Genomic DNA, 16,189 nt, shown 5'->3' on the forward strand with positions numbered 1-16,189 from the left:
AAAAGTGACAGTTGAAAACGAAGGAAAAAGTTAGGAAGAAAACATGACATCCAACAGTGACAAATCCCATAACATAAACATAATGACAAAAACAACACAAGACAATAATACATTGTTTATGAAACATTCATTCACACCAAAATGTTAAGAAATTGAAATCCTAGATAAAGTTGACATTTTATTTTTAAGAAACTTCAGAATTTAAAACCCTCAAAATAGAATCCGACAACCAGATACCCCTTCTCTTGAAACCCTTTTCGAACAATCCTCTTATTTCAAAGTTTTAATCTTATGACAAACTTACAAAAATTATTAAGTACATATAGAAGTTTGCTTTGTCCCCTTGTTTGCCACACAACAGTCCACAAAAACCAGTTATCAATGCCCCTCCAAACACCCCCTGGAACATATATTTGAACATTAATGAAAAAAATTGTCTCTTTCAGCACAATCCCAAAATTCCTCATTGTCTGCAATGAAAATGTCAAATTTAGATACGTTGTCAACAAAATTTGCAGCTAGCCGTGTTCGTTTCTTGCAGCTCGCCACATGCTTTCCCCCACATCCCTCGATAGTACAGAATGAATGGCTACTAGTGGCATTTCATATCCTATTTATTTCCAACGCTTTTCAAAAAAATTTCCACCACTTTCAGCTAATTTCCTATCAGATGGAATCTTGCTAACCGTGTAGTCTACTATCCAATCCCATCGAACTATCTACAGTTCAATTGTAGTTTCCGTTTGCCTATCTCTCCGTTTGTGTAGACGTGTCTTTCTTGTTGTGCCATATCACAGTGATATAGCTCCCATACTATATATATATAGACACAAGTCATTTTATTTGCATTTAAATAGCTTTTGGTCTCACCCTCACCCTCTACAAATAAATGGTTCTAAAATGCTATACAGTGTAGTGGCCGAGATGGGTTTGAAAATGAAACCCAGGCTTAGGTTCACTGCATTTTGTTTAGAATGACTGGCTCTAGACTGTGACTATATTCTACTCTATACTATCATGAAGTAGTATTTCCAAAAGTTTTAACAAGGTCACATTGCAAGGAGCTAAGAAATAGGGCACAGATTCAGCTTTCTTTTATGCTGGGATTGATACATAAAATACTCGTGTATTTGATAGTCAATATACATAGTTATCTATGAAGCTTTAGATCATACCATTCCATCTTCCCCTACAGTGGGAGCCAATATTATTATAGCAGCCACCACACCCCTGTCCATGTCAATAAATCCCCTTCGACCCATATGTTTGTCCGAGGTGATTATTCTGCCCTGGTTGTGTTCGATACAGATCGCAGTCGCACATAATACATGTCCAAGGTAATTATTCTGCCCAGGTTGTGTTTTGGTATCTTTGTGACCAACATTACTTGTCCTGGGCAATTGAAGTTTTGGTATAAGTAAACTATGGTTTCTACAGAAATTATTGCAGTTTCCTCCTGTCTACAGCTTTGCAAGATTGTGGAACTATTGAAGGATAATTATTTTTTCAAATAACAATTATCCATAGTTAAATTGTGATCTGATACAAAATGAATACACATTTATTCTGTCGAGGACTTGAAGTATTTGATTCATGCAAGCCCTTATTTAGTAGTCCCATGGAGAAGACATATCAAAATTTTCTGCATAACTAAACTAAGGTTCCATAGAAATATTAACTAGTTTTCAGGATTGTGGACCTATTGACAAATTATTATTTTCAAAATAGGAAATACACAATTGAAATTTTAAAAAACATGATTGAACCTCTCATTCCACTGCCACTGTCTTTCTTCTCCTAAATTTATTTAATGTACATCCTTATCAATGAAATACAAACTCAATGTTTCTCTTTTTTAATTTGAACACCTCACTGTCTTGAATGCAGATCTTGCAATCTAACTAACAAGCAGTGCCTATGTAGAGTTTTAGTCTTTAAAGGGAGTTATAATTTAAGTTATTTTGTTTCCATTCTAGTTAGAAGAGAACTGAAAAAGATTAAGAAAAACTATTCTAACATAACTCATAATCTATTAACTTTCTCCTCTCTTCCCCTCGCGTCTCTCTATTTATCCAATCTATTAACTTTCCTCTCTTCCCCACACCTCTCTCTATTTATCCAATCTGAATCTGCAAACTTCAATTTCTCTCCTCCAGTTGCTCGTTTTCATTCTGCTGGTAGATCCGAGAATGTGATCCAAAACGTTGATTACAACAATTTACACAAAGTTGAATACAGAAAAAAAATCATGCAATCATTCATAGACTGTGGAAATACAGTATGTTTGATACTCTAATACAACAAACTTGATATCAATAAAGTTGATTTTATATCAATTGAAGTAAAACGAGAACTAAGAATGATATAGAAGGGAAACAATCTAGTCTCGTTTGGATGGAAGTCCCTACAGATATGTTTGCATTGTGTCTCTTAAAAATGAATTTGCAAGCTCCACTTAATCAAGGTTATAGTTATTTAGGGCTTACAATAGAATCTGTAGCTAGAAAATTTTGCCACCAAGTTGAAGAGGGGGCTCCTCCATTTAAAATCTGATTCTATAAAGAATATAGAGAATGCCATTCTGCATAATGGCAATGAATAACATCTCTTTCTCCTTCAAAACATATGATAACTAGCATTAGTATTATAACTTTTTTGAGTAAAAGGAATTTCATAAGTGCTGCTGAGTCATTAGGCATGAAATGAACAGATCCTTCCATTGTAACAGAATCTATTTAATAATTAACTCAATGATTTAGCTCCTACATCTTTGCAATAGGCAATTAAATGACATCCTTTCACCATCTAATTCATATATGAAAATCAAGAATTACAAGCATTCAGGCATCTACTATGTTTTACAACAGTACAAATAGGAAGACATTAAATATATTTATATGTTACTTAAACTTATGTACATGAGTTGCAAGTATTTTATCTTCACATTATTAAATGTTTTTTATATGCTAAGCTAGAACATAACAAGTCATTAAATGAGCCACCACAATGTTTGCATCCCTGCTACTGTCTCAAAATGGAGAAAAATAGATAGATAGATAGAACTGAGAGCCACAATAAGAACCGGAAATGACAATTCACAGCCTTCCAAAAAAAAACAGTCATTTACCATAAGTGTTCTTTATAGAGTTTCAGAATTGCAACCAGTATATGCATCTGATTACTAAGAAGCAGTGGATGTTTCAACTCAGCCTCAATTGTAGCCATTCAACATAATCATCCAAAAGTAAAGGCCATGCATCAGATGAATCATAATTATCAAAGCTTGGATAATTGATCTGTATCAAAACTAGAAAAGATATTAACAATCATCATAAATATAAATCATCTAAGAAGTCAGAAACAATCCTATGTGCAAAACAAGCATACCTTATCAAAAAAGCTTAGAAAACACTGCCACTGGTCAAGCATAATGGCTTTACAATCCTGTTGATTCTAAAAACATGAACAAACATCAGTCAAAAAACAGAGTGCAGACCTCACAGAAAATATGAAAGCAAACTTCAAGATACAAGATGAGAAAAGATGCATTTCAAATAATGGTATGAAGCTTTGACATGCTCTGTGCATTTGATAGACATCCAATTAAGCATAGGATACCTTCAAAAATTCTACCAAAGATTCAACCTGAGCAGGATTACGATTTCCTAATACTAGCTTCAGCAACTCACAAACACTTTCTATGTCCAGATATTTTTGTCCATATTCTGTATAATAAAACATGTTGCAAAAACGTTATGAAAATATAGGAAACTGAATATATAAATGAGAGGAGACACTGAAAAGTTAGAAAGTAGATACCTGTCAAACAGTACTGGAAAGAGTAAGTATAAAAGTCCCAGAAGTTTTGGGATTGCATGATCTTAACAATGTTCAATACAGTAAAATAGTCAAGACTAAGAACAAAAGATATTACTCAAGGAATGTGTCAGATTCAACAGTTTCACATGCATGCGTGACTTCTTATATGATCTCGTATACATATTTGACGTTCTTGGAAGGTTTGTAAATTCACAAAGAGTTTCTTAGGCACAGAACCCCTTCACCTCTTGCTCTAATGCAGGAAGTGAATTCTTCAACTTGTCAATGGTATCAACTTTCAATGATTGAAGGCCTCTGTGCCATTCTTCCTAACACAACAAACAATACGATATGATTAGGAAAGGCTTGATAATGATAACTTCTCTTGACATACGCATGTCATAGTACTGTACTTAATCAAAAAGAAAACAACCAATGTAAAATATCCCTGCCGTGCAGCTCGCATCTTCCTGAAAATATAAACTTTGCTCATCAGAATTCAGAAGCCAAATATCATAGTAAATTGGACAAAGGTGTAAATCCAAATTGGCTTACCAAGCAAGCATTAGGAGTTTGACGTCCATTACCTCAATTTTCAGATCCGTGCACAACCTTTCTATTGTTTCAGGGCTGTTACCCATGTTTCAAAAGTCAGATCATTTAAAGAAACATCAATGACACAATGCATATTACTAAATGAGAACTTAAGACCTCTTCACATGTTGATCTATTACAAGAAGAAATTTTTTTGAATGTAAAAACTATAATTATGTCTATGGGATTAGTACGTATCACCCTTCAGCAGAGCCCAGAAATGATAGGATATCAAATGGGGAAGAAAACAGTGATCTGGAAGAGCTTATGGGACTTTTTTCAGCTCAGCAGTCCTGAAGCCCAATTGATATTGTATACTAATTTTTTTGGGGTTTGAATAGATAAACATGTCTGTCTTTTTAATATTTCAAAAGAAGTTATTGACCATTGTGCACACGATTAATGTTGAAATGTCAGGATCAGGGTAAAAAGGTCAGAAATAGTTTGCATATTGATTGTTCTTTCTAGTCTAAGCAGAATTGTAAATATATAAATTAAAGAAGGCTATGTGCTTTACAAAAACAATATAGCAGATACAGGCCGAGGAGAGAAGAGTGATTTCAAAATAAAACCTCTGAGACTTGAATATTCTTAAGCATGTTAGAGCTATGCATTTATCAAATAGTAGAACTCTTACCCTATCACATCAGGCGAGTCCTTATCTGCATATTGCTGAAATAAAGAGTCTATTTGCTTCACACCCTTATCTCCTTTGGTAACTGTTGTTCAGACCACATTTTAATTAATTATAAAGTAAATATGGCCGTCTACATGAAGCAACAACATAAAAGTTGTCAAACACATTCAAATTTTCAGAACTTCTGTTTAATAGTGAATGTAGGATTATTTTCCACGAAGTCAAAATGTTCAGAAGTGAGTACAGACGATAATTCCTTACACAATTACCTTTTTCAGGACAAATGACCAATGCCAGCAGATTTACATGGGTTATCTTTATAATACAGATAAAAGAAAGATAAGAAAAAAGCTTTCAAAACCGATACAGCTCAAAATGACCAGATAGAGTATTTACACAAAATATGTTATTGACAAGTTAGTATACTTTCACTTGAAAAATGAGTGAAAAATATTCATCTTTCGGGAAAAATATTTATCTTTCGGGCTGTGTAGTTGGACGAGATTTGAATAAAAATAAGAAATTTGGTGAAGTTATACAGCATATGAATGTATTTAGGTTGGAAACAGGTTTTAACTTAACTAAACCAAGCGTCCCAGAAACATCAATCTCCTAGGTTTTTCAGTCTCTGGTTCAGTTGAAACCAATAGAGTCACTCTGTACAAGCTCGAGAACGCACGATAAACTTGGAGAATGGTGAACCGGGTAATATTTCCAATCAACATGCTGGGTATGCAAGCTAAACAGTTCCGACAAAGTGAAAGTCATCCGTCAATTTGACTGAAGAGAAAGCCTTCCATTGTAGAAATCACACAATAGCTTATTCTTGAAAGAGAAATTAGATAAATTGCCCCAATTTAAACCTAAAACATTAACCCCCTGCTATTCCATTGCCCTACAAAGATCAATTGAGTATAAAAAAAACTACTTAAATGCATAAGATGAGAAAGCCTCCATACCCCAGAAGTTGTGACCCTCAGCGTTTCCCCCTCCTGTCTTTCTTGATGGATTGAGACCCATCGTTACAAATCCTGCACAAAGTATTGACTGGCAGGCACACGGTTTTGTTACAAGTAAGGAAGAATTAAACCCTTCACCTTATCTAAAAATTGCTTGCTAAGATTTCTCCTATTTGATATATGATGATTTGTGTATGATGTTTATTAGGTGGCCAGCGGGTGTTGAAAGTATGCGATACACTGTCAAGTTGAAAGCCATGGCCGCCTGAAAAACAATATTTAAAACAAGTGTGTTTATATATTGTTCTGGATGCATAGTAGAGGAAGGTGGACACTGCGATAAAAGCATTATCGGGTATCTTCCCGTTGCTGGCACTATAATTAATACAAATAGTTTGGGAATGCTCCATTTGTTTCTTCTGGTAGAAAATGAGCAAGACAGAAATAAGTATTGTTTGTTGGTTTGTTTCCACTAGGTCGCCCAAACGTAGTGTCGCAGTCCAGGAAAAATTTGACCATTTTATTAGTCCTTTTTGTTAAGGCGAGAGACTATTGTTTTTATGGAAATTTGAGATGTAAAAAAATATTATTAGTCCCTGCCGTCTATGGGGTACTAAAGATCTCTTTTTGACATTAGTTCATGCTTTGGGTTTCATGAGAAATGCAAAACATCAGCTATATATTGCTATTTATAAAACTGAAATTTGTGTTTTTGATTAAGTAAAACAAGTTTTACAAGGATCCTAAAATGCAAGAGTTTATAGCATAACAAATAGAAAATTAAAAAGTCTAGCTAACAAGAGACTGCTGCTAAAAGCCAAAAACTAACAAAAAGGCCCGAGGCTAGGAGGCAAAGGCCAGAAACCAAAACAAAGAACAAAACCAAAAGTGAAGCAGGCTATTGGTTGTCCTTCTCCAAGTCCTACAGAGTTTCTACAGCTTCGTTGTCCTTCTGACTATCTGCTCCTTCCTGGTTCCTGGTTCCTGTTCTAGGTCTCCACCTAGTCCGCCTTGTTCACCTGGTCCCTAGCTTCAGCCTGAGCAAACTCCACCTACCCGAAATCCATCCTAGTCTTCTATACAGTGTCCCTACCTAAGCCAACTCTCATCAAAGAGTAACCCAAGTCGACAATATTCTCATTCAGAGTGTGCAAGGTGTCCACAATTTGATTGGTCAGCACCTGGTGGATGGATTCAAACTTCTGGACTTTCTTTTCAACCAAGGAGAGTTTGTCCTCTTGTCCTTCCCTGGTGTCCTGGCCGCCGTGGATGTTCTAGTTACCAACCTGGGCAGTATTATTTCCTGTGGTCTCCTCAACCCTACAGGTATTCTGACTATTGTCCTGGTTGTTCTTTTCCTTAAGGGCCTCAATTTCCTGAAACAACCATTTGATAGAATGGAAATTGTCTACCAAGCAATTCTTTGCATTATTCAAGAAATTGAAGCCAATTTCCTGTGTCTTGTCAGAGATGACCAACATAGTAGGGTCAATTAACTCGTCATAGTGGGTTGTGCCATCAAGGTCCTCCAACACCTGGATGTTCATCGATTCTCTGACAATACCCAGCCTAGTTGTGTCCATGTTAAAATTTCTCCAAGCCCTCCTCCTATTCTTCCTTACCACCTCCCCACTTCTTTCTACCATAAAATCATTCATCTCCTCAGGCGAGGGTATGGGTGAATTAGGGCCATGGGTATCAGGAATATGGGTTTCTTCCTGAATCAGGGCTTGGTTGGCCTTTCTTTTCCTGAGGTTACATGTAGGGGAAACAGGGGCAGCCTCCTCCTTGTCGCTATCCCTCCCCTTCTCCACCTCACTCACATTGTCCTTCCCCAGCTCCTTGTCCTCTTTCTCTAAGTCAGTATCTGTCTCCTCCTCTTCCCCACTGTCAATTTTCTCCTCCTAAGGCTCAAGCTTGGGGAGAAGGGGGGGCAGCTTCTAGGACTCTTTCTACTGGGCATATTGGGGTTGTGAGCACCAGAGGTGGCTTTGGCATTCTCCGTTTTAACGACTTGAACATCCTCTGAGTCCGAACTGGTAGTATCCTTCGATTCACTACCTGGGTCACCAAGGGATTTTCCTCTGGTTTGGGTTTTCAAAAACTCGTAAACCAGGAGAAGAAGGCCTTTGTGGAGGGCGAGATTAGTAACAATTTTTTTCTTGAAACCCTCAATACCCTTAGACATGGAAGTGTAAAGATAGAAGGGAAAAGAAATTTTAGCACCATGCCTAAAGTGGTTCAACAAAACAAAATGGTGTGTTCTTATCCTATCGAACCTGGGATCAAGAGTGATGTACTCAATGAGGATTTTGAGAACATGCCTCCATAATTTCTTGATGGATTCAATATTGTAGTAGGTGTCGATCTTGATGAGCTTGTCTCTCTCCTTGTCATCCTTGACAAATTCATTTACTGCATTGGCCGACATCTTTTTGTCCCTGTAAAATTTTATGTCATCAAGCGGGATCTCTATCACCTTCGTGATTAAGCCCTCAGAGATTTGGTGGGTTACACCATCAATTTTGACTCTCTCGTTGCTCCAAGAATCTACCATGACCTTCGTAACCCCAGCATTGAAACCATGCAGCTTCTCCATGAACCTAGTTATTCCACCTTTTTCAAGCTTACGCCAAACCTTCTTCTTCTCCTTCCAACTCTCTAACTCCCCCGAAGGCTCTCTTCTTATCCTTTCACCCACCATGGTAGTCTTCGGCTCAGCAAACTCAAAACCGCTAGCACTATTACAGAGCACAGAATTAGTTGGGACACAAAAAATGAAAACGTTTTTATGATTTTTAGTGGTTCTATTTGAGCCTACCTTCAAAGCATGCCTCTCGTATGCGTAATTATATCTTGAAAAGGGCTCCGCATTACTTCTTATTACTCTACTTCCGACGTGCAATTTGGAAAATCTAGTCATAATTAAAAAGGAATAATATTTGTGCCTTGTATTCAGTCTAGCTGGAGTAACTCAATCATCAAGACTGGAAATTCATCATCATTCCTCCACGTCATCACCGAATTTCTTGTGACTACATCGTTGGCAAACCATTCAGCAACTGGGTTGGCCTCCCTAGAAATATGGCTAACGTAAGTCTTTTTGAACTTGCCCAAGTCAGATTTGATATCCTCAATGACATTGGCAATAGTCCAGGATGGTGTGGTGAGACCTTTGATACAGTTGATGATGTTTAAGGAATTGCCCTCAAGCCAGAGATGCTCAATTTTGGAAGCTAGAGCCAGTTTAGCAATATGGTTGGCTGCACTGGCTTCAGCAAAGTGGTTGGTCTAGTGACCAAGAGGGAAGGATATAGCAGCAATTCCTCCACCTGAACTGTTTCTAATAATGCCTCCACTTCTGGCAGGACCGGGATTCCCCTTTGTTGCCCCATCAAAGTTGGCTTTGGGCCAGTCCTCAGGGGGAAAGGACCATCTAGCTTCCTATCTCCTCTTGTCCATGTCTTCCTTTTTGGCTTTGCAGTTCCCTCCTTCCTTGATGTTTCCACCCTTAGTTATAGCATAGTTCTCCAAGGTGAGACCTTCAATTTTCTTAGCAATTATGAATTATGGAGATTCCTTTTCTCTGAATACTCTATTGTTGCACTCTTTTCAGATTCCCCAAAAAAAGTGTGGGAGAATCCATAAGCTAAATAAATGTGAATTCATGTCAGAGTGGTGGCTTCTCCATTGGCTGAAGAAGTCCTGGAAACTAAGCAGGGGGCACCAACTGAAATCGAGGTCCCTAGTTAGGAGGTTCCACACCTTGGATGAGAAAGGGCAATGAATGAACAAATGATTAACCGTTTCCAGGTCATGTTTGCAGAGGCTGCATCTATTAGGGATAATTTGGCCTCTCTTGGCTAAATTATCTAGGGTAAGGATTTTGTTTTGCAGGAGAAGCCAGAAGAAAATGTTGATTTTAGGAGCGAGACCAAAAATCTAGGCTTTAGCCCAAATTGGCTTCTCCATCCTATCCCATATGGAGAAATATCCTAAGGCAACAGAGTATTGCCCACTTGAAGAATCCCCCCAAATGAGGGTATCACTGCTATTGTTGAGGAAGGTAGCTTTCAGATAAATCATTAGAGAGTTAAGGTCTAGGGATAGCTCAAACAGGTCATGCCAATCATTTCTAGATCTATAATCTCTGACATATAGACCATATCTTTCTATGCTTTGTTTAGCCCATCTACCAAAGCAAGGGTGATTGATTAGAGGTCCCTGACACATCCAGTCATCATGCCAAAAAAGGATATTGTCCCCGTTACCAACTTTCTACCTAGCCTTAGATATGGCCAAAGGCTTTGCCTTCAAAAACCCATTCCAAATGTTGGACCCCTAGGGAATCTCAGACCCATCTATCAGGGAGTTGAGGGACTGCCTTCTCAGGTATTTCTTAGTCAGGATATCCCTCCAGACACTTGAACTTTGAAAAATGTGCCATATCTTCTTAGCTAGGAGAGCGTTGTTGAGATGTCTGATTTTTCTGATACCAAGACCACCATAGCATTTGGGGAGACAAACAAGATCCCAGGCGACGAGGTGGTATCTCTTATGGTCATCGGACCCTGAGTAGAGAAAGTCCCTTTGAATCTTCTCCATCATGTCAGCATGCTTGATTGGGATACCAAAAAGGCTTAAGGCATAAGTTGGGAGGTTCTAAAAGATGGATTTAACCAAAGTGCACTTGCTAGCCTGGCTTAGGGTGGCACCTTTCTAGCCTGTGAGTTTCTTGTTGAATCTATCTAGGATGCTGTTCCAAAAGGAATCTGGGGGTCTAGTGCCCAAGAGTAGGCCAAGATAGTTGGCAGGAAGAGACCCAATACTACTTTCCAAGATGTAGGCAATCTTCCTCTATCTCTCGAAGGGGGTGTTGATGAAGAAGATTGAGCTCTTTTCCCAATTGATCACCTAGCTTGAGCCCTTGGTGTAGGTATTCAGGAGGCCCTTAGAAACTCTGGCCTCACTGACAGTGGCTTCACCTCCCAAGATGGTATCATCCACAAATTGTTGGTGAGTGAAGGTAGAGGGACCCGAAGAGGGCTTAAGACCAAGAAAACTCTTGTCCTGACATTTCCTCTGGATGAGTCTTCCTAAGCATTCAGCCATAATGATGAAAAGAACAGGGGAAATGGGGTCACCCTATCTCAGTCCTTTCGAAGGAAAGAAGAAAGGAGAAGGGGAACCATTAACCAAAACAAATAAAGAAGGAGAAGTAACAAGTTGAGAGATGAGCTTGCAAACCTGGGCGTCAAAACCAAAAGCCTAAAGGATTGCTAGAAGGAAATTCTAGTCCACCCTGACATAGGCTTTAGATATATCCAGTTTGAGCAAGAAACCTTCCTTCTTACCAGCCTCAAGAGAGTGGATGACCTCATGGATAGTGATAATGGAGTCAAGAATCTGTCTCCGAGGAACAAAGCCAGTCTGTCGAGGGGAAATAATCAAAGGGAGGATGTTGAGGAGTCTTGAGGTAAGAACCTTTGAAATGATTTGGTAGAAAGAGTTGCAAAGGCTTATGGGCTTGAACTTATCCATCGAGTCAACTCCCAAAATCTTAGGGATGAGAACCAGGAAGGTGGCATTTAGTTCTTTCAGAAGATTTTTGGTGCCAAAGAATTCTTGCACTACCTTAATAACATCTTGTTTGGTCACTTCCCAAAAGACTTGTAAAAAGAAAGTTGGGAAGCCATCCAGGCCAGGGGCTTTGTCTCCCAAGAGAGAATTGAGAGCCAAGAAGATTTCCTCCAGGGAGGGGATTGCTTTCAGCATTGAATTGTGGTGCACTTACAACAAGGATGGAATAGTAGACAAAATTTCAGCTTGGTCGAGATCCGAGAGAGAAGGATCCTTGGAAAGGAGGAAGGAGAAGAACTAAACAACTTCATCTACAATCTCATCATCCTTGGTTAAATGAGCTTGGCCTTTCTTAATGGAAGAGATCCTATTGTTTGCTAGATGTTTTAGGGTGGTCAGATGAAAGAACCTTGAGTTCTAGTCACCTTCTTTTAACCAATTAACTCTAGATCTTTGTTTCCAATAATGTTCTTCCTTTGAAATGATATTATGGAGATCTAAGAGGATGGCCCTCTCTTCTAGCCTATTATGATCATTGTAATCGATATGCTGAATTTCTTCTTGGATAGTGCTAAGCTGAGCAATCTTCTCATCTTTATCCTAGAAAATATGGCCGAAGTCAGTTTTATTACAAATTGTAATGTTTCTTTTAACATTTTTCAATTTCTGGGCAACCCTGTACATGGCAGTTCCTTCAATCTCTATGTTCTACCATGAAGAAATCTTAGGTTCCAAAGCCAGGTGGGTTAACCACATTTTCTCGAAGCGAAAAGGAAAAGTCCTTTTGACAACAAGGGGGCTAACACAAAGAGAGATAGGGGAATGATCTGAGCCAACTCTAGGGAGGAGGGATAGTCTGCAAGAGTGAGTCTGAAGCTACCTAGGAGAGATGAGGGCTCTGTCAAGACAAAATTGGATGCATTCCCCTCCAACCCTTTTGTTAGACCAAGTAAAACTACCCCCTTGGAGATCTACGTCCATAAGAGCAAGATTGTGGATGAAGTTGGTGAGGTCAAGCTTACTTTCCTGATCCAAAGCTAGCCCTCCACATTTGTCATCATCAGTGAGAGGGGAGTTGAAATCCCCCATGATGATTCCTTTTTTGGCATTGATGTTGTTGATGATTGTAATGGAATCATCCTAGAAGGCTTTCCTTTCCCTTTTAGAGTTAGGTGCATTCAAGTTTAGGATGAACCAAGAATCATCACTGTGGTGAAGGGAGACTTTGCAGAGGAAAGCATTATTCACATAGAAAATGGTGGATAACTGGTACTTCTTGTTGTTCTAAAGAATCATCACCCCTCCAGATGCTCCATCCGAATCAGTGGCTACACTATTCATGAGTTTACTGGAAGATAACTTATTAACCAATTTCCTTTTCATCTTGGTCTCCTGGATCAACAAAAAATTGGGTCTTTGATCTCTGATCATATTTCTGACTAATTCCTATTCATGGGCCCCGTTAAGGCCCCTTATATTCCAAGAAATGACCTTCATTTTTTACTTCCTGAGAATTCCTTGATTGTTCTCTAGCTCCCATCTACCAGGTTCCTTTTGGTTTCTTCTTGCAAGAGTTGGTTGGTTTTCTTCCTACCTGGTTGCTTGGGAGTAAAACCAACATCAGCCTTGACCTTGCTTCGAGTATTCACTGGGGACAAGGGGGGGTGATCTTGAGGTTGGTTCTTCTTTTTCTTTTTCGTCATGCACCAGTTTTTTAGGCTATCAAGAGAGCAACTATCAATCCAATCTTCCCACTGAGAGACCTAGTCAGGAGAGGAATTATTGATGAGCTGCAGGAGTTTGGCCTCCAAACCCATGGGAGCATATGGAGCCTTCCCCTGGCCTGGGGCGAAGTGGGAGATCCTTGGGCCTAGGGGAAGGCCTTTGGGGGGAGGACTCCTTCCTCTGAGCTACTCTCTCTGAATTAGGGGAAGAAACATGCCTCAAGGTGATCTGCTCAGACCCTTTTGGCACAACTACTTCCTCTACATCTGGGGTTTCCACTAGGGATGCAACAGCCATTGACTCTAAAGTAGGATCACCCTTCCTGGTTTCATTCTGCCTGAGAGCACTCTACTTTTCTTCCTTGCTCTCCCTTGAATCTGAAGACTTGGCTGGTATGCGCCTCTAGATCAGTTTCTTCTTCCCTTTGGATGAAGGGCGAGAGGGGAAGGATATCTTCCTAGCTTTGTCTGAGGTATCAGGAGCCTTGGTCTTCTTCTTTTCTGCCTTGGGACACTGATGAGCCTTGTGACCAACCTTCAGGTAGAGAAAAAAAACAAAAGAAATAGTTTCATGGATCAGTTTCTGGATGTGCACTCTGAGCTTGGAATGAAAGGCCACAGTCTCAAGCATATCTATGCCTTCTCTAACATCGATGTAGATGCGAGCGAAGTTGAGGCAGCGCTTGGAGGCAATGATAGGGTCCATAGAGAGGAGTTCACCAAAGGTCCTCACAAGCCCCACAAAAACATCCTCTTTCCAAAATTCTAAAAGCAGCTCGGGTAATATAACCCAGACAGGGGCTTGAACAAAAAAGGAGTCATTTAAGTTCAGATTGGAAGACCACTTTTGAAGCACCAGAGTGGAATGTCCAATAGCCCACTGTCCTTCACACAGAATGCTGGAAAGATCTTCCAAGCATGAAAAATTGAAAGACATAAAACCCTTCACCATTACCGTGACTGAAACTTGGCCTTTGAGAGCCCATTTCTTCTTGATAAAAGATCTGACATCATCTATGTTTGGTCTAGGCCCCAGAAACTTTTTTATCAGAGTTGAAGCCATGGATCGTATGCTATGATCCACGATTTTGTCGAGGATGGCAATGGCACGGGAGCCTTTCTCTAAAATAGAAATAGTTTTGACAGGCAGGAAAGAAGACTTACCTGAGGGTTTGATCTCGAAAAGGGAGGACCATTTTGTAGAGCCTTGCTGATCTGCTTTGGGATCTAAAGGAATCTTGACCACTTCCTTGGGGGGGGACATTTGGGTCCCCATCCACGATCTCTGATTGGTACCCAGTACTAGAAACTGCTTGACTGTCCCCCGTTTGTAACCCATGTTCCAGTCTAGGGGCCCGATCCCGACAGTCTAGAGGTGTCTCGCCCAAACAAGAATTTGAATTTTGAAAACCATCGCTCCCTTCGCTTGCGCTTGATATTGTCTGAAAAATAGTAAGATATTGCATGTGTGACATTGTTATCATGATTGACATGTTGTATTCATGACTATGTTTGTCATTGATATCAACATAAACTGAATTTTGTGTTACTTTTTGGTTTCTACAGTGAAAAATAATTGATTTTCACTTTTGTTATCAAAGTAATATGTTGTATAAGCATAGATAGAAGATTTTTAACTTCACAATTTGTAGAAAATATATTTCTAAGATTTGATTGAGTGAATTTATTTAGCTCTTCTATGGGTCAGGTTTGGTGGATTGTATAGTTGTTTTTTTATTAAGTGACTACCATTCATTTTTAATATCTTTTTGAATGTAAGTGGGTTGGTTTAGATTTTTATATTTTTATATTGTATTTTTTTTATAATATAATTTTTGTCATTCAATTAGAAATACTAAAAAAAATGATATTTCTTATATTATATAATCATTTAAGGAATATTATTATATATTATTATTATAAAAATATTATGATTTATTTATAATATAATAGTATCATATATCATGTAATAAAATATATATCAATAATTATATTAATAAATAAAATTTAAATTTAAATAATAATTAATATCATTATAGAAAACTATAAAAATATAATATTTTTATTAATTAAAATATTTTATAAATTATAACAAATTTAGTAAATTAAAACTATATCTATATAAAAACTAAAGGCAAGTACTAAGCCACTATGTGATGCTTGTTTCATTGGCTTGTTTGATTTTATCTGAGGATCTATTTCATTGTATGCACCAAATAATTAGCCTAAAATTTGTAGCAAGCATTTGCATTGGTGACACATTGTGGTAAGAGATGAGGGAATTTGTTTAGAGGTGTAGGTGTGGCTTTGTGTAGAGGAATGGACATGGCTTTGGCATGCAATTGTTAGGAAATGGCTATGCAGCCACTTAGATAATTTACCTAGGGGAGGCTTTAAAAAAAAAAACTAAGTATTAGATAATTTACCTAGGGGAAGCTTTAAAAAAAAAAACTAAATATAGCAATTCCCCCTTGGTAAGATATGTAAATATCTGCTTGCATAACCATTGCCCAATTGTTATATCAATGCATCAACTTTTGCAAACTTATTATAGAGGGTGTTCTCTTGGTCCACAAAACACAATTCTCCATTAAATTTTTGATATTCAAAGTATTGTTCTAATCATGTGGTTTTCATTTTCATTTATAGTTTTGCTACTTTATTGTTTTGATTCCCATTTATAGTCTGGTTGCTCTATTTCAAATATTGGGGCTTTATTTTGGGTTTATATTCGCACCCCCTCTCTACCATATCTCTACCAAGAGATAAGGATTTGAGCTTGAAATTGGGGTTTCCTATACTTGGTTTGATCGGAATGATTTCAATCTCCAACTAAATTGAAATCAACGACCTCAGACATATATATTTGTTAGTCA

At 38.3% G+C, this 16,189-nt stretch overlaps 1 protein-coding gene across 4 annotated transcripts; it reads right to left on the reverse strand.

Moving 5' to 3' along the window:
* Nucleotides 1-2,306: 2,306 nt before the first annotated feature.
* On the reverse strand, nucleotides 2,307-6,430 carry LOC149572566 (uncharacterized). 4 transcript variants are annotated; one of them, XR_016359931.1, is made up of 10 exons: nucleotides 6,010-6,430; nucleotides 5,051-5,132; nucleotides 4,375-4,449; nucleotides 4,253-4,289; nucleotides 4,065-4,148; nucleotides 3,820-3,880; nucleotides 3,619-3,725; nucleotides 3,388-3,453; nucleotides 3,128-3,296; nucleotides 2,307-2,614 (listed from the first exon to the last, which is right to left on the reverse strand). XR_016359931.1 is itself a non-coding variant. In XM_089813666.1 (9 exons), the coding sequence occupies exons 1-9, from the start codon at nucleotides 6,068-6,070 to the stop codon at nucleotides 3,201-3,203; spliced, it is 660 nt and encodes a 219-aa protein (XP_089669792.1). In that variant the 5' UTR covers nucleotides 6,071-6,430; the 3' UTR covers nucleotides 3,023-3,200. The 4 variants fall into 4 exon arrangements, 3 of the variants coding, with proteins under 3 accessions (XP_089669792.1, XP_089669791.1, XP_089669793.1); XM_089813666.1 differs by lacking the exon at nucleotides 2,307-2,614 and having other exon boundaries at nucleotides 3,023-3,296; nucleotides 3,388-3,444; XM_089813665.1 differs by lacking the exon at nucleotides 2,307-2,614 and having other exon boundaries at nucleotides 3,023-3,296.
* Between the last annotated feature and the right edge of the window lie 9,759 nt (nucleotides 6,431-16,189).

The sequence above is a fragment of the Cupressus sempervirens genome, chromosome 2, assembly GCF_028749045.1.
Source record: "Cupressus sempervirens isolate cs-2001-9-10 chromosome 2, ASM2874904v1, whole genome shotgun sequence".
NCBI lineage: Eukaryota > Viridiplantae > Streptophyta > Pinopsida > Cupressales > Cupressaceae > Cupressus > Cupressus sempervirens.